Raw genomic sequence first — 19,182 nt, 5'->3', positions numbered from 1 at the left:
CGTTACACATTGAGAAAAAGAAAGCAGGTAGAAGCCAGTTTGTTAACCAGGTCAATATGAAAACACTTCTCATCAAACACCAACCCAAAGTTTAGTGCAAAGGGTACTGGTGTAGGAGGAGGTCATGTGAAGGTCAGGGATAATTTGGCACAGTATGAGGAGAAAGGAGACCAGAGAAAAGTAGGACCTCTATTTCATTTGTATTGATCTTCAAGGAGTTGCTACACATCCACACCACCATTTGGATGATGGATTCATGAAAGTTAGGCTGTGCTTGCTGGGACTCGATAAAAGAAGATCAGAATCATCAGCCTACCACATCGGTTTCAGTACAAAATATCAACTAATAGCAGCCAAGGAGCATACTTAAATATTGAAGAACGTAGGGCTGGGGGGAGGGGACTCTTGAGGGACTCCATAATTTGAAGATTTAAAGCAGGAGCGATATGGAGCCAGTTGTATTATTTGAACCCAATTAATGATTAATAAGACAGTACTAGAGTCAATGACGAAAACTGCCTTAAAACCCTAGTTCTAAGGGGTGTGTTAGCAGCAGCATATATGAGACCGTATTCAATGCAGCAATTTGGTACCAAAGAAAAAATTGCAGGGCCAGAGAACTCAAATACAGCGCTTACATTTGATATGTAGCAATAGAGGCATTTATCAGCAGTGAACTATTGCACCAAAAATACAGAGGAAGAATAAGTTCACATGTGGAAAAGTATTATGGTAGGTATACATGGGTAAATGCTTGTGAGTAAAGTGGACAGTGGTGCTGGATTGTCAATGTACGAGTAGACAGTGGTAACTATCGGCGGACTGAGTCAGCACAGCACTTCTTTCGCTCCAGCATCATCCGCAGTAACCAACGGAGTGGAGTATAGATGTTTAGGATGGACAAGTTCATTGTTTGGTGTTGTTGAAGGCCATTCAGAGGAGTTTGGAGACCGCTGACGCAGATTCTACTTTTTTGCTTTCCCTATCAGGAAGGAGGTGAAGATGTTTCAGGAGCAAGGGTGTGGTGCTTTCTGACTGCTGATGCGGTTACTGAGTCTGGCTTATGGACAAGGCATAGAAAAGCCAGGTGTTGTTCTGGAGACCTGTATTTTTTTTTAAGAGACATGGAGGTGCCAGACTTAAAAATTCCTCAGCAACTAGCACCAAGTGATTGAGGCTAGAAAAAGCATTGTCTAGGCGTTGAGCAGGGACATAGCGTCTCCATAAGTAAAGAAATAGCTGTGTGAAGAACTTTAAGAGCAATGTTAAGCTTTGCGGACCTCATGCTAGGACATCTTTAAAAAAAAATATATATTATTTTCGTGAGTTACAACACAAGTCAACCACAAAAAAAACAACAGTTTACAAGTACATACATCAATAATCCCGGTGCACGCACATGTCATAATTTCTCAAGCATAGAGCAATAGGTCGCAATAGGTCGCAATATGGCTGCAATTCAATGCACACATCTTTACATTCCATACAAATTCGGGGGACCTATATTAATACATAACAGAAATAGGAAACAATAAATGGGACTGGCCTATGCAGGTAAGTCGAAGACAGCAATTGGGTACCATCAAACACATACAAGTCCAGTTAGACACACCCACCCGCCGTATCTTGTTGCTAAAACAAGAATGCCCTCACCCACCCTATTTTTCGAGACCACTCAACAGCCACCCAATCACCTCGCAGACATCACCACCTCCGCTCCCACATCTCCAGTGTTTTCTGATTCTGCATTTGCCCATTGTACCTATGGTTCCCAGATGTCACGCGGACAGGACGTAGGCGGCATCAGCTCCCAGAATATCCCCAACTGTGTATGCCCGTACGCAACATCGGCCAGCCATCCCTTTATCGCGGGCGCTCGTTTTCTGCCTCAGTGTAACTCCACCCGTCTCTCGGCAAAAAGGAGGAGTAGTGCATGCAGCCTTTGTGGCTTGGGTGGAGTGTTTTTGACATATCCCAGTATGCCTAGTGCAGGAGCTGGGGCATCTGACCGTTCCACAATTTGATTCACCTAGGCGAAAACATCAGACCAGTACTCTGTAAGTGCCGGGCAGGACCATGCTATGTGTAGGAAAAAGGCGGGGAAGAAGCCACATCTCCAGCAGTCATCTCCCTCCCGGAGACCCATCGACCGCAGACTCACGGGGGTCCTATATAATCTATGTAGGTACTTAAAATGTATCAGGCGCAACCTGTAGTTAGGTGAGAGTTCTGTAAGTTGACCGCAACAGAATATCCATTGATCCTCTGTCAAGGGCTCCTGGAGGTCACTGTCCCAGCAGGGATTTTGGCTCAATCACCGGCTCCGTGCTCTGCATCTGCCTGTAAAGTCTGGTTACCAACCTATGGGGGACAGAGATCCCACTAAATTCTCAAGTGCAGGGAAGACCGGGGTGGCCGCCGGGAAATCCTCACTAATGGCACGGCATGCCGTGCGCAACTTATGATATAAAAACAGTTCCGAAAAAGGCACAGTCTCACCCTCCTCCGCCACCGGGGTGGGGGGGGGGGGCATGAATTCGCCATCAGGGAATAAATCAGCAAAGGTGTGAAGGTGCAGTTTCTGTTCCAGAGATCTACTGATCCCCCCTTCAATGCATGAAAGCATTGGATTCTGTGACAGCGAAATCGATGGGGCATACAATACGGGGACCTTTGCCCTCTTCCGCAACTCCTCCCACACCCACCTCAGCGTACCGGCTGTATCTATAGCCCCTCTGGGGCGCTGTGCCTTCGCACAGATGGCCAACTTCAGTGGGATGGGCGCGGTCATATCCTTCTGCACTGCCACGTGGGGTTGGAAGTGGGTCAGGCGGACCCAAAAATGCAAATATTGAGCATGGGCACAGAGCGCATAGAGGGCTATGTCTGGAGCGCCCAATCCCCCCTGACTCAGAGGCAAAGTCAAGATGTCCCAGGACACCCTATCTTGGCCGCCCGGCCAGACCAAGGTCACAAGGTGGGATCTAAGAGTCTTAGAAGAATGTGACGTGAGTGGAATCGGAATATTTGCGAATAGGTACAGAAACTTGGGCAAAATGACCAGCTTAGCCAGAGACAATCTCCCAGTCAACGATAGGGGCAGTTTCGCCCATATCTGAACCTTCTCCTCCAGCCAAGCGACAGCTCTCCCAAAGTTTAAATTCCAGATTTCTTGAACATCCCGACTTACCCAAATGCCCAAGTATTTAACCGCCTCTGCCTCCCATTTCAGGGGGTATTCAGAGAGAACTTGTGGGGTGGTGTCAGTTAAAGGAAAAATTACAGATTTCGACCAATTGACAGAGACCCAAGCTAGGCCTCCAAAGCGAACGAATTCACGCAACACCGGGTCTAGATTGATCTTCGGGTCGACAAGATAGAGGGTCACATCGTCTGTGTATAGCGATATGAGAAGGCTCCTTGAACTAAACCCTATGCCGTGTGCCGTGCTGTGTTGCCGCACGCGGGCCGCCAATGGCTCCATAGCTATGGCAAATAGTAGCGGGGAAAGGGGGCAGTCCTGTCTAGTGCCTCATGAAATAGGAAATGATTCAGAAACTAAGCCGTTCACTCTGATCCTGGCGCTGGGCAGTGTGTACAGCAGACGGATCCTACTAATAAAATGTGGGCTGAAGCCCATATGCCCCAGTATAGCAAATAAATATGGCCACTCAAGTGTGTCAAAAGCTTTTGTGGCGTCTAAGAACACTGCCACAGCGTGAACTGTGGGTGCAGGTAGTGCAGAGTGGAGAACACAGTTCGTAGATTGTACGATGTCGATCTGCACGGGATGAATCCCAATTGATCAGGAAGCGCTATCATAGGGAGTAGCGGCTGTAACAGGTTAGCTAACAATTCAGCCATTATTTTCACATCTACATTTTATAATGAAAGAGGTCTGTAGGAGTCCATCTCCTCCTCAGGTTTGCCGGGCTTCAGCAGTGTAACAATCATTGCCTCTCTCCCTCATGGATTCAGGTAGCACTCCCTCCCCTAAAGCCTCCTCATACACCGCCAAGAGTCTGGGCGCCAGTTCTGCAGCATATGTTTTGTAAAAGGCCGTGGTCAGGCCGTCTGGGCCCGGGGCCTTACCAAGGGGCAGGCTCTTTATGACTGAGACTACATCATCCGTTGTTATTGGGAGATCCATATATATCCTGTGCGTGTTGTTCAACCAAGCTATGGCGATTGAGTCCATAAAGGACCCCATGTCCTCCGAGCATGTGTCCTGAGTGGCAGTGCACAAATTGACATAGAATCCGTTGAAGGCACTCAAAATTTCCCCCTAACCTGTTAGTGTGGTATCCGGCGCAGCGCGTATCTCATGTATATGGGTTGTGGACCTCGGCGATCTGAACATGCCCGCCAGTGTGCACCCTGGCCTCTCCCCCTCTCCATATCTCCTGGCCTCAGCATATTTACCTCCCGTTGCGCCTCCTCAGAATATTCTAGCAGCCTAGTTTTTAAGAATCCAGAAACTTCCGGGTCCCCAGTATCATAAAATCGTGTTTCAAGGTCCTTTATATCGTGCCCCTTATGGCTTTCAAAACCCCACCTGCCGGGCTATGCACTGGCCCCTTATCACCACCTTAAAAGCACTAACTGACAGTTTTTAAAACCGTTCCTTGGTTCAAGCCACAATATGCACTATTGCCCACCTCCTAAAACCAGCCACCAATGTTGGTCTTAACTTTACATTTAAATTTTTTACACATATGTGGAGAGGCAACGTGTACAGTACAAGTTTCTGGCTTCAGATGCCATGCATTAAACATAAATAGATGACAGGAGTGACGAATCTCCAAACAAATGGCGTCGTTTTCAAGTACTTTTATTGTGATTCATAAACTCCACAGCCAACACGTTTCGCCCAGCACGGGCTTCTTCAGGGCTTATCTTTAAGTCTTAGAAATGAAGCATGATTTCTCCAATTGCGGAGTCTTTGCGGAGTTCCCAATCCTGGAAAGGCAAGTTTCCCCTGGACCGTGAGTTCATCAATTCATTTATTTAGTAGGTATTTTGAAGATTTTTTTATCCCTCCTATGTCAAGGGTGTCCTTACTTCTTAGATTGAAAGGATAACTGTAAAAATAGCTGTGTCGCTGTCATGTGCCAATTTAGGAACAAATGGTTATCTCTTCTGTCGAAGTCTTCCCTCTCGAGTCCTCATTCCGAAAAAGTGTATATTCAGCCAGATATCCACCAACGCACCATCAGCCATAATTCGCTTCAGGGCGGAGCCAGCCGCCGGGTGCAAAGGCCCGTCATTGAGGAAAGCGTTACAGTCCCCCTCCCATAAAATCGTGTTACAGCCAGTTGCCCTGACCTTTGTACAGACATTAGTAAAAAAATCGGGGGAATCCACATTGGGGCCATATATAGCAACAATAACAATGGACATGCCACATAGAGAGCCCTGTATCAAAACATATCTGCCCTCCGGGTCACCGCTTATGAACCCCTCCCTCCAATCCAATCCACGTTTACTTAATACAGCCACCCCTCGGGCGTAATTTGAGAATATAGCAGAATATACATGACCCCACCTCCCGTGCCGAAGTCTTTGGGATGGTGATGCATTCAAGTGCGTCTCCTGTAATAAAAAAAATTCAATGTTGTGACGTGCCAAGTATACGTGTACCAATCGCAACTTCCTGCCATCATTGAGCCCCTGAACATTCCCAGTGAGGCAATTTAGAACATTACCAGACAGATGCGTATCAGCTACCTGTATTTACCATCACCAGCCAAAGCAGCGTGACCTTTACCCACCTGAAGTTACCATGGCTAAGCACCAAATGACATTCATACTGGCATTTCACAACAAACCAACTCCCCCCTCGCCCCCCACCACCCACTACAACCCCCCAATCAGGTTGTGGATAACCCACCCCAACAATAAGGAATACAAAATAAAGAGACTGCAAAATTGGGAACCTTCCCATGGGGGCGTGGCAATGCCGGCAAGCTACCTTGTGTCATACAAGGTGGCTGGGAGATCTGCAGATGTCTTTAACACGCCCAGTACTATATCTCTTTGGAAAACAATGAGGGATAGTGTGCCAATGGAATATATACCCCATAAACCTGTCGAATACGATTATGCTCATTAAAACATAATATAACAGTGCATCACAATCAACATGCGCAAGAGTACGATACCCAAGTTAATTATTGTCACTTAGATGACCACCAGCCGCTTCGAATACTTCTTGACGTTTATGGTCCTTCTTCCCACCCACATGCTTGGCGAACTTCAGAGCAGACTTTGCATCAACAAAAAAGTGGATGATGCCATCCAGGGATACTTTTAGCTTGGCTGGGTACAGTAGAGAGTATGCAATCTGCGCTTGCAAAAGGATCCGCTTCGCCGGGAGGAACTCTCGTCTCGCCGCCTGTACCGCCGGGGTGAAGTCCGGATAGAACGCGACCTTATTGCCCTCGTGTGTAATCTGCCCCAGCTCTCTGGCCTTCCTCAGGATGGTGTCTCTGTCTTGATAGTTCAAGATCCTCGCAATAATCAGCCTTGGCGGCGCTCCAACAGGGGGTTTTTGCCCCAACAATCCGTGTGCCCTCTCAACCACGAAGACCACCGAAAGGTGCGGATTAAAGAGGTCATGTAGCATATCCGTGATGTAGGTCTCTATCTTAGATATGGCGGTCGTCTCTGGAATTCCTGTTACGCGGAGGTTGTTGCGTCTTGACCTAGCCTCTGAATCGTCATTTTTGGCCCTGATGACCCCCAGAAGCTCGTCCATATGTAGCAATTGTTCCTTGGTTTCAACCTGGAACTCGTGGAATTCAATATGGCGGTTTTCCAAGGCATCAAGGCGTCTCATGTGTGGATACCTGTGTCTTAACTGAGCCCAGCTGCGATGTCAGGGTGTCCAGCTTAGTGTCTATGTTGCGGAGACTCAACCTCATCTCCAGCATAAGCGTTCACAGATCCTCGCCTTGATCTTCCGCATGCGATTCGCGAGCACCCCCTGCCTGTCTTTCTGCCTCAGAGTCTGCATGTCTGGTGGAGCGTTTGTTCTCAAAGTTCAGTTTCGGCTGCTTGGGATCCTGTTAACCCATTGCGACAGAAGCATTCAACTCTAGTTCAAGGCAGATAGTCAGGCCGGGTCCAAGAGCCTTCTAGGTGTATCACGCCGATACCTCCTCCTATCTGAAGGGGACAAAATGGTGGCCGCACGTGTCTACACCGCCACTCGCAGCTTACTCCTCTGGCCTCGCTCTCCGCACAGTCCAGGAGCAAGGAGCACTCTTGCAGTACACTCTGCGACCCCGTACAACAGTTCCCCAGGCAAGAAGTTGAGTAGCCACAGTTCCACTAATCCCGCAGGATACTGCCCTCTTCAGCCCAGTATCCGATATCCTCAGCGTTGCGAACCTGGCCCACTCCACCACAAACGCAGGGCATCCGACAGGGGGACGCGACTCAGCCCCTGGGCAATTCCACCGCAGCGCCCCCTCGGACAGGCAAGCTCACCTCTACACCACCACAGTAGCAGCTGGCCGCCAGTGGCAATACTGCTAATATATTGTTCATTTAGCCATCTCCTCCAGGCACTTTTAGCAGCTAGGAACCCTCCAGGGAGCCTCAGTGGGAAATTAGCTGCAGGCAGGGGGGGGGACCCACTCTACCCCATCCTCAATGCGACCTTGGCCCAAGTACTGCAGCTCCTAGTGTCAGGCAGCAATCAACAGCAATGTGTGCCCTACCCACTAGATAGCGGACCGGGAGGCTCTCCAGTTGCAGGTTAATGGCAAGCGAGTGCGGGCATATCAGAGGAGCGACGGTCTGCATCCCGCAGCCAGCTGCTGCCTTGTAGCCCCCGAAGTCCGCCACGCAATCGTTCATGGCACCCGGCCCGCAGCAGGACCGACCCCCACACCCCCCCCCCATAAGATTCTCACGGACAGGGCCTCCGTCAAAAGGAACGCCGCTGTCCCGCACCCCCACAGCAGGCAATCGGCCACAGATCCCCCCCACTCCTCACTTGTTAGGCGCCGCTGCTCCAGTCCGGAGATGCCCGTAGTAACTCGCGGGCAAATCTTCCAGCAGGCAGGGGCCCACGCTAGCATGACCAACCGTCCGTAAATTTCACGGACTGTCCGTCATTTTGGTATCTTGTCCGTTGTCCGTCATCATTCCTTTTACGGACTCCTTTTGTCCGTAATTCTGGTCATTTCAGAAGGCTGTGCTGTTCCCCCTGCGAGGTGCCCCTTTAAAGCTTCTCACAATTGGGGCCAGCTCGCACTTATTTTTTTAACTCCACAGGATGCAGCAGCCCCTCCCCAAGCTCGCACAGGATGTGGACGGCCCATTGTCATTCTGATGAAGGCGGATTATCACATTTAGAATGACAATGGGCCGTCTGCCTTTAACATGACATGTACAGGCAAGTGAGTGCCTTGGAGCCAGTAGATTGTAGCATAGAAGCTGTTCCCCTATCAGAGTACTGTGGGGAACTTGAGGCCCTGTGTGAAATACCTAGGTTGTTCACCGAGGAGGTGGCACCTTCCCTACTGCCAGTGCCAGGGGGCTGTTTTTTGGCATGCAGCACTCCTTTTCCTTACTACGAGACACAGAGGCCTGTCTCCTTATGAGATGGTTTCTACAGATTTTTTTGTCACGATGTAGCAATGATACACGGACTCAACGATGCTCCATAAGTAGTCACCACCAAAGAAACGTTGGAGTTCACAACAAGCAATAGTGAAAAAAATGTAATAATTTTATTGGAAGATTGGACTCGCTACTTTTCAACAAAGCTTTAAATCCACTTAATGTTCAGCGTGGTAATGTTATAATTTTGGAGTAATAGCGATGGATTTAAATCAGGCACGTAGACAAGTAATGGACTTTATAAGTCAATTTGGGGGATATCCATGGTAAAGGTGGGACTTTGTTTAATATAATGACTGACCAAGATTTTGCATGCAGGTTTAGGTGTGTCTGTTGTCATTCCAACAAGCTCGCCTTGGTGCATTGTCTCAGGGCCACCCTTCAAGTTCCTGTACCTTGCTCTGTTATTTGCCCAGCTCTGCAGCCTCACAGGGTCATCCTTCCCTGGCCACCAGATCTGGTGGGGCCTGTCCTTTCATGTTCCTGCAAATTCCTTCTTCTATTTCTTTTTACCCTGTTACTATGCCTACTTAGGCAGGTGTGTCACTGTCCCAGAGCTCCCTACGCCATGCAGCATACCTAGCAACACTGCCCCTCCTTTCCTGTTATCGTCAATGTTCTATGCCCCCAACTCCAGTGATGTGTGGTCACTTTGTTGTCCAATAAGGTACGTGAGTATTGTAAAGTATGGTAGGGTGTAATGCGCTGTGAAGTGGTGTTATGTTTTGATACATATATGATATAATGGAATGTCAAGTAGTGCAGAGTGCCCTTTGCTTCCATTTCCTTTTAACCTATTGATGAATTCAATTTTATTAGATACTGGGACACCCAGAAACATTTTATGATGAAAATATACAAATCTACCAACATATCAGCAGCCCCCCAGGTGCACGTTACCATATGGTTTGAGAATCTGGAGGAGCTGATGACATGGAAGAACCCCCCTAAACATGAAGGGCTCTGAAACAGATCTTATTGTGGGGCCCAACCCAAATTCTATCATCATTTGGCAAAATGGGATCTCACCCTAATACATTTGGTATTCTTCTTACATACCCCAAAATAGACTCAGTACTTGGGATCAATTTGAAATGATGAAGTAAGTTGTGATGTCTATATTTGGTGAGTGGTTGAGTCCAGGTTCTTTCATCCATGTCTCCTAAAAACGGGAGTATTCACAGACTAACATAATTTTGTGTTCAAAACTATGCAAAAGATCTGTTTGGAGGCTGTCAGAGCATCAGTGAATAGGCATGTGCAACACTCTACAACTCTCACCTCTGACGGTGAAACATGATAATGTCTCCTACTTGCACTAGTATCCTGGGATGATGAGAAGTATCTCTAACACGCTAGTTTGACATTTAACTGTCTACATGGATGATCACCAATAAACTACAGGCTAGCATTCCAGTTTGGGCTACCTGAGATCCAGTACTCGCTTCTTCAGTTCTTGAAGTTCAAAAAGAGCAGAGGAGCTGTAAAATATGCAGCTTTTTAGCTTAACCACTTGGATGCTAAGGTGTTTTATGGCTTTGAATGTAATTTCCATTGAAGTCAATGGAAACTCCATGACGAGCTGGGCTCGTCATGAGCGTCGAAGGGGTTAAAGATTATGAAACATTCTTTCTCATGAAAGCAGATGGATCCCTAATCTTTTATCCTTTCATCGAGGAGTTAAGACTATTAGTTCTCAGGAATAGTCAACTTCTCCTCTAACTAGACTATTCCACCAGCTCTGTCTCTTTGTCAGCCTTCTTCTCATACCGAGAGAGAATTTAATTTACAGCAATGTCTTATAAATACATATAGAGGGATATGTTGTGGTGTGATATTGAAAGGTGAGGTGCATTGTCTGATCTAGCGTGTGTTTGGATGATGTGTTGGTGCACTGTATGCAAGAACGCGGTGTGGCACAATGTGATGCTAAGGCAATGTGTTGTGGCGTTGTTGCTGAGATGGTTCCAGTCTAGCAACTAAAAATCTGTGGGGGTTCAACGTTGGCAGCACATCCAGTTTAGGAGTTCTGTAGACTTTAGTACTTGCTCTGTGTGCTCAGGGCTGTTTGATTTTTAATCCAACAATAATGAGCAGTTTATGTTGATTATGTATTTACTTAGTTCTATACTATTGTGTGACCTCCTCTGATGTGTCTGTAAAACGTACCTTTTGTCTGGAATTTTTGTCCTGAATTTTGACCCTTTGTCCTGAATTTTTACACTCACAGTCCTGAATTTGCACCCATACCAGTTGGTCACCCTAGCCCATGCACCTTTCATGTCCACAGGCTCGATTACAGCGCGTCCCGTCCTCAGCACCGCAGAGCGTCTCAGCGCGTCCCGCCTCTGCAGCTCCTCTCACATCGCAGAGCCTGATGCCGTTAGGATAGTGAAACGTTCACTGAGCAATCTGCACACCATCAGCTAGATAGTAGTTGTCATTGGCGGTAGACAGAGTATCCGTAGTGCAGGATTTTAGTAGGATTATATCCCGGCCGGCGTAGCACACTCAAGGAGCGGCCATTCCGCTTCGCGTCAGGCCACGCCCCCTCCATGCTAGGACATTTTTAAGCGCGTGATGTCGTGCCTGGCAGACACTCTAACTAGCAATCCAGTGAAAGATCTTGAGACATTAGAGAACAAAGTATCTGTATATCATCCAGTTGATCTTGAAGGGTACAGCAAAGTAGATATTCTCAGTCCTATGTTTCCAAGGAGGTTGGCACTCCTCTGAGGGAGTATCTTGCAGAGGCACTGGCGAATGCAATGGCTGAAGTAACTTCCAGTGAGCATATCTCTTTCTAACTGGAGACCCTGAGGTTGATCTTTAGACCATCACCTTCAAAGTCAGAGTGTTAATGATCTCAAAGTTGTGTGTACTGGATATTCTGCTGGAACCCTGAATGATAAAGGCCTAAGAGTGGTAAAGGACAACTATATTATTTCTTGGCGATGGCACAACAAGAACTTGAAAGATCCAGTTTTCTGTTCAGGCATCCAGTACCTTGTTATAAAGTGATATGGCAATTTTAGATGAGTGGAGCATTTCAACGATCTTCCAAAGTTGGTTGATGTTGACAAAGTCCAATTCCTGACTGCAAACATGTTGGCATCGTTCCTGTAGCTTCTCCTTGATGGTGAGTGGATCAACAGAAACGGGAGTGGCAGGAATCATGATGTTGCACGTTTTCTTCCACTTTGAAACTTTTTTCTTTGGATCTATCCCTTCAGGAATCCTCTGGGGCAGAGGGCTTTGTTAAAGTAGAGGTCGAATTTTTCTCTAGAGGCTCTTTTTTCTATTTTTTTCTCTCTGGCCTTCAGGTTTCCAAGCTTGCTCTCATGGTCTTTTGCACATTTATACAAAAAATGCACCTCCTGCAGTGGGATGTGAGCTTGGGAGGCAGACCACACAGATATGATGGGAATCTGAAGCTTAATTGTAGCTACCATGTGAAGGGCCCTTCACAGACAGTGAAGGCATTGAGCTAATTTCACTGGAAAAGTGAAAGGAAGACTGAAATGTTCTTCTAGGTATGAAAGAAAAATCTGAAGGAATCAGGTTAAGATGAAAATTGGAAACTTATAAAGCCAAGAGGGTTTCTAGGCCCCACTCACACAACCCAGAAAACAGAACTAGCTGCAAGAGGAAACTACCAGTACAGTGATTGTTGGGATCAGTATCATGTAAGCTTCTTAAAGGCACATGCGACCTTTGTTTGTACTATGCTACTAGAATGTCCATCAGACCTCCTTTTATCCTCATTCAGCACACCTTTTAGCAGCAGCCTAGGATTAAGAGGCTGCCTTGTAGTTTTGAAATCGTGGTTTAGTAGAAGAGTGAACATTTGGGGGGAAATTTGGCCTTGAAGGCTATTTAGAAGGTGCTTTTTTATATTTTAATTATTTATTTACACTGGACATGTTAAATTTGTACTCACCATTTGGACATAACTTGTAGAAAAAGTTCGTGGCACAACAATTAGAAGGGAATTATGCTATTGTTTGGGACTATCAATGAAGATGCATAAAGAGGGGTGCAGTAGATACTGCATCTCAGTGTGGCTAGCCGATTAGGCCAATCACAATCAGATGGGTAGAGATGGAAAGGAACAAACAATTGCAACCAAACTAGGTGGCACTCAGTACACTTTTTGGAATGTTCTATTTGTGGCAAAGGGATGCCTACTGAGAAAAAACATGCTTGATTGAATACTTTAATTAATCTCGGTAAATTATAATTACTCTGGACTACATTCCTGTCAACCTTTTTGTTTCTGCTTACTGGCAGACAGGAATCATTCATATGCACTTTATTCTTAGTTCTATACCCAAAAGTAATATGTGAGGTCAAACTGCTTATCCAGATCTTCTCTTACAGAACTACTAGCAACATCAGTTATGTTTCAGCCATTGTTAGAAATGGGGGTCTCTCAGGTAGGGGCCCTTATTCTAGTCAGGGTAAGGGGATTACAAGCCCTGTTCACCCCCTTAGTTATTTGGCACGAGCCTCCAGGCTTATCTGAGTGGCAATGTGTAAAGCACATGCACATAAACCCAGAGTAACAGAATAACACAGTGAAAACATTACAAATGGACACCACTCCAGTTTGGAAAAATAACCAAGCTTCATCTGAATAAGACAAGGACAAAACTACAGAAATTCGACATACACAAGCAAAGATGTCACTTTTAAAAGGTTCAAAACAGTTTAGACCATTGCAAACTATGGATGCGTCACTTTCACGACAAAGTAGCTGGGATGCATAAAAATCATAGTCAAAAACAGGCGCAGGGGAGATGAAGCGCCAAAAAACAAAGAGATGCATTGATTCCTTTCTCGCAGTAGAGGTGCTGCATCAAATCCTTACTGCTAGGGGAGGTGATGCATTGTTTCCTTGCTGTGCACAGGGGAGGTGATGCCTCGATTCCTTACTGACAGGGGAGGTGATGCGTCTATTACTTACTGCCAAAAGGGGGAGGTGATGCGTCAGTTTCTGGACACGCGTCCACATTTCCTTACTGCTGGGCTATGTCGATGAATAACTTGCTGCACACGTGTGATGCGTTAAAAATTCGGACACGCTGGTGTTGATGCCACGGTGGCGAAACAGGCGCTGCATCGATTTTCCAGCCGCGAACATGTGATGGGTCGATTTCTTCAGGTGCACAGCAGGGCTTGCGTTGGAGTTGGAACGGGTGTCTTGGAAGTCAGAGACACTGTACTCAGGATTCGGGCTGTGGAGATCTTTTCAACACACTGCAGGTGCTGCGCCGGTTCTTCAGCCATGGCGATACGTTGGTTTTTAAACCGCACAGCAAGACTGCAGCAGGAAAAACAGGGGCTGAAGGGCGATGCTTGGGTTTTAGGCTTCTCTGCAGCAAAACCACCTCCAAGTGCCAAGAACTGGAATTGGCACCACTTGGCAGGTCAGAGAAGTTCAGGGGCTGCAGGTGAAGTCTTTGAAGGCCCTGACGCTTCTTAACAGGAGGAAAGCACACACAAGTCCTTGGAGAATCTTAACAAGCACGATACAGAAAGCAAAGTCCAGTCCTTTCAATGCCCAAGACAGAAAAAGCAAGCAGCCTGCCACCCAACACAGCAACAACCATAGTGACAGTTTCCCTCCTAACTGCTTTTTCCAGCTCTTCTTCTTGGCAGAATCTCCTCTTCTAATTTCTGAGGTTATGGTGTCATCGCTAGAGTATTTATTACAGTTTCTGCCATTGGAAAAAGCAAACTTCAAAGGAAAGTCATTGTAGTGCACAAGATCCTGCCATTCCAAGGCCTGGCTCCAGACATACTACAAAAGGGGTGGAGATAGCTTTGTGTGAGGACAGGCACAGCCCTATTGAGGTGTCAGTGACAACTCCTTCCACCAATCTAACTCAGGAAGACCCACCAGCCTGGTGATGGGCCATCAGGATATGCACTGCACAGCTCATCTCCATTTATGTGACTGTCTAGTCTGAAAGCACCAGCAGCCCAATTGTCAGTCTAAATCAGACGTGTATTCCACAGGCAGAGGCACAGAATGGAAAAGCGAGAACATTTTCAAACACGCAATTAAAAAACCAACTTTACTAAAAGATGTATTTTTAAATTGTGAGTTCAGGGACTCCAAACTTCTATCTCTTCCCATTTAGTAAGAAGTTACAAGGCAGCTCCAATGATAACCTAGGGGAGAGATAGTCCTTGCAATAGTGAGAAATGGAATTGTCAGTATTTCACTATCAGGACATGTAAAACTCACCAGTACATGTCCTACCTTTCACATACATTGCACCCTGACCATGGGGCTACCTTAGGGTTGCCTTACATGCAGTAAAATCTAAGGTTTGGGCCTGGCAAGTGGGTGTACATGCCAGGTAGACATGGAAGTTTTAGCACCAATCAGCAGTGGTAAAGTGGCAAGGGTTCAAAAACCAGCAAAAACGAAATGCAGCACAAAAACAGGAGGTAAGAAGCAAAAAGGACAGGGGAAAACCAATTAAAGATGCCAGGTTTAACAGCCTTACGTCAATAGTGATGCACATCTTAAATGCTCTTCTTAGCACAGATGGGCACCCAATCCAGAACATCATTTTGACAATTAGGACAACACGCTAAGTAAAACAACAAGTGGTGGATGGAACACGTGAATGAGATTCCGTCACTGCCAATTATTCAGGAAGACATTAACTTTTGATCAGCACCAATGTTTGTCTGGGCCCAAAACACAAAGGGCAGCATCTTAGTAAATATTCATTATTTAGTGCTATGTCCACTTCTGCACACGAGCCAAGATGGGGGAAGACAACCAATGTTTTATCAGCTGAAAAGAAAATATATATATGGGATGGGGTGTGGAACAAAAAGAGCATACATATTCAGAAGAGTTCTGCTGACACAGTTTGTTCGACTGAGCACATTGCTGCACATTTCTTTTAACGCTGAGGGTTTGAACCAATGGTGTGAAGGAGGTGTAAATTCTACTGGTCACCGTAAGTCAAGCACTGAACCTTCCCTCCTATCTGTAATGAATGATTAGGGGTATTGGATTGTGCTATATTACACAACTGGGGAAGGGAGAAAGAGAAAAGAACATGATTCCACCATATGTGAAGCAATAGGAAAGTAGCGCAATATCACAGCCAGGAATAGACCTGACTGAAAAATGCTACACGAAAGAAGCCGTAACATTTTCATGCTGGATATTATTTTTTTAATGTGAAAATCAACAGAACACAGTATTAATTTTTACTAACCTTTATGCCTAAACTGGAAGCCATAAACAAATCACTTCATCTCCCCTAGTCTTAAACTCACATATTTGCCTAAATTCAGTGAGCTCAGAAAGAAGATGAAACACAAACTAAAGGTTAAACAAAAGCCTGGACATTTACTTTGAAATGAGGCCTCTGTAAAACCTTACTTGCTTTAATAGCACAATGCAAAGAACAAGGAGTGAATAAAAGTAGATAAAATATTAGTGCACACTCCTACTATGGGATATTAAGCTTAACTTTACCTATGTAAGATTTCAATCATTCTGATTCATTTTTATTTTATCAAACATCTCAAAAATAACACTGTTGTTGCAGAAAAATAATATGATATTGTCCATATAATTTTACATCCATCTCTGGTAAAGTTCTCGATATGCATTAGACACAAAACAAATCATCCTGAGAGAACATTTGTGGCGGGTAGAACGGAGTAATGGAAAGGGAAAGAATATAAAAAGAAAAAAAGCATGACAGTTTCAAATTAGTTGTCGACTTCACCCAATTGCTACCTCTACATGTGGCTACAAAAGGAACTTTTCCGTTAAGCTAAACAGTTGGTTCACACCCCCACCATCCCCAACCCACCACTGGTGTAGCCCCAAGACTTTGTGCTGTGTTTTTAGGAAGGTTCACATCACTTCCACTTATTTAAACACATGCTTACATCCCTCATGGTGAACCCAAACGTTTGCCAGGAAGTAACAACATTGTACCTTGCTCTCATCCAATAAAGTCCTTTTTAAAATTAGGTGAGGTCCTTACCTCTTAGTCTACATGGAAAGGCAGTTGAACAATAAAATAAATACACATTCGCACCAACCGATGCCACACACTGGAAATTGTCCTCTTGTAGGACTTTTTCTCACAGATTGAATGTTCAGCACTTCTAGGGTTGTACCTTTATATTCTGTGGGCCCCTTGCATTCTTTTTATCTTTAGCCTGAATGCTTTGCAGGCTATATTCCAAGTGGTGGAGTCAACTGGGAAAAAACTCCCTTGCCAGGAAACTTTGTATCATCACTGTAAGAGACTCTGAGGCTGTATAGTTAGCACCACCCGAACCCCCAGAAAGAGTAAACTATTTGCAGCTTGCACATTCATCTTGCAGAAATTCAATATGGCACTTGAAATAGATTTGTGGTGGCACCACACAATACTGCAAAGAACTATGGACCTTCACTCCTGGTAAGGCTATATATGTCTAACTCTGTTATGAGCTTAATCAGTATTGTGATGATTGAGGATATCTGCTCTACAATATTTTATTTTATGTTTTGCAAATCCTGCAGTGCTATAAACTTCCTCAATTTACCATGTTTGGTCTACCTCCACAGCCAGATCAAAATTCACTTCTTCTGTACCTTTGTCTTCCACCTTAGAAGTTTGCTTCAGAATAAAGAAATGCCAAGAATCTCTGGGAGGCATTTCTCTGGAGGATAGCGGTCAAGCTAACAAATGAATCTCTGCTGATTTGGAAAGATCGTATTCAACCTTCTAGTGCATGCCATCAAAAAAAACTCACCCTCAGCAATCTGCCAAATCCCCACCATTCCTTTGCACCACAGGTTTCAGCAGGAAGTCTCTGTGGTATTCAGGCAGATCTAGTCTTTCATCTGCATTCTTTAATGCTCTTACACGCGCTATCCAAAATCAGACCACATTTCCTAATTCAGGCCTGCCACAACGAGGCAAAAGTCTTTGTGGGTGTCTGATAACCATACATTTGTCTACATTTGACACTAAAGGAGAGAGAATATCTTACCTCTTTAAAACACTTGTAACCAAACTATACCAGCCGTTTAATCCGGCCTGAAGATATCTGAGCAAAAACTATGCAGCTTCGGAATCAGTTTGGGGAAGCCTGAAGATGATGATGCAGACTTGGCTGCTTTGGGAGGTTTCAGTTAGTCCTTTTACCTGAAAGCCAGTGGTGAATGAGAGCATACAAGTAATTTACATGTTAGGCTTGTCAGAAGACAGGTTTGTAGAGATGAGTCGGAGGGAGTTATATCTTGGTCTTATTTGTGACCAATAATTACAAGCCAACTGATTTATTCCTAGCATACCACCCTCTAAAGATTCCAGGCAGTCAAGGAGATCTTCCCAATTCTGTGGAAGACTGCCTGTGGCTGCTCTTTAACGGTCTATGAGCAAAGATAAACACTTTCCAGTGTGTTAAAGAGCAGCTATTTTCAGCCACTTCAGCACACAACACAAGCATTGTTTCACTTGAAATTTGGTGAAAGAAATATTCAGAAAGTACAAACATCGCTTGGAGGCTCACCTGGCATAGATAGATCTTGTGCAGGCTCCACTCCTGCCCCAGAGCATGGATCTTGATATCGCTATTTTCTCCATTCAAAAAGAGAGTCTGGTAAATGTATTTGGACGTGCTTTTCAATTTTTTTCTGAAAAAATAGAAAGGTGAAGGCTTAGAACAACTTGAATGGTCAACATTCTGCCTAACGAAGAAATCAGATCAAGCTTCAAACTCGCACTTTAGTCCCAAAGTTGATCAACTGTGGCCATGCAATCCCATTTTCACAATTCTTGTAACTTATTTTAGGGAAAGGCAAAGTTGTGATTGATGTATATGGTATTCTCGATGGCCACTCTCCCCTCGAAAATATTGAGGAATTACATTTAACTTGAGTATTGGAGACAGCATTTGTTTTGGCTTTTGTTTAGTGGGAAGTCTTGCTTCAGTAAGAGGCCCTGTACAAGGGCTATTTGAGCTTCAGTCAGGTAAACTTTCCTTGTACAAACAATAGGAACAATACAAGCATTAGCAGTGTCTCCACACATAAAACAGTTAACAGGCAGATCGGTGCAGAGCAGGCTTCACTCATTCACGAACAGTATAGCGTAGGTAACTGCATCACAAGTTTGCCTCACTCACTGAACTGTCCAAGACAGCAGTGAATGTCTTGAAGGTGCAACAACAAATTACTACAGATCTTGAAAAGGGCCGCAGTACCCCAACTCAAAGCATCAGAATTCTGGTGATGCAGATGGAATTGCCACTTAAGAACAACACATGATGGGGGCTAAAGTAGAGAGCGCAGATCAACTTAGCAGAAAAACATGCAACAACGCAACCTACAACGATAAAACCACACTTCTAAATGAATCATGCTGTTTAGCATCCCTGTTCTCCACTTCCTTCCCTTCTCTGTGTGCAGCTCAGGACGTCTCAAAAGGTTCATAAACAGCTGTGCAAACCGAGACAGCAGGAAGGGAATGTCTGCTACAACGCATAACCGAAGGCATTTATTTGCAATAC

General features: G+C 45.3%; 1 protein-coding gene across 1 annotated transcript in view; it reads right to left on the bottom strand.

The window, feature by feature from the left end:
* The window catches only part of GMCL1 (germ cell-less 1, spermatogenesis associated), a 478,283-nt gene that overhangs the window by 435,583 nt on the left and 23,518 nt on the right, over positions 1 to 19,182 (bottom strand). Inside the window, exon 2 of the mRNA XM_078666688.1 lies at positions 18,184 to 18,307. Within this exon, the coding sequence (XP_078522814.1) occupies positions 18,184 to 18,307 (124 nt within the window). The remainder of the gene's footprint in view (positions 1 to 18,183; positions 18,308 to 19,182) is intronic.

This window comes from Lissotriton helveticus, chromosome 11 (genome assembly GCF_964261635.1).
Source record: "Lissotriton helveticus chromosome 11, aLisHel1.1, whole genome shotgun sequence".
Classification (NCBI taxonomy): Eukaryota; Metazoa; Chordata; class Amphibia; order Caudata; family Salamandridae; genus Lissotriton; species Lissotriton helveticus.
Note: the sequence above shows the minus strand (reverse complement) of the source record. Positions and strands in the feature narration are given on the sequence as shown.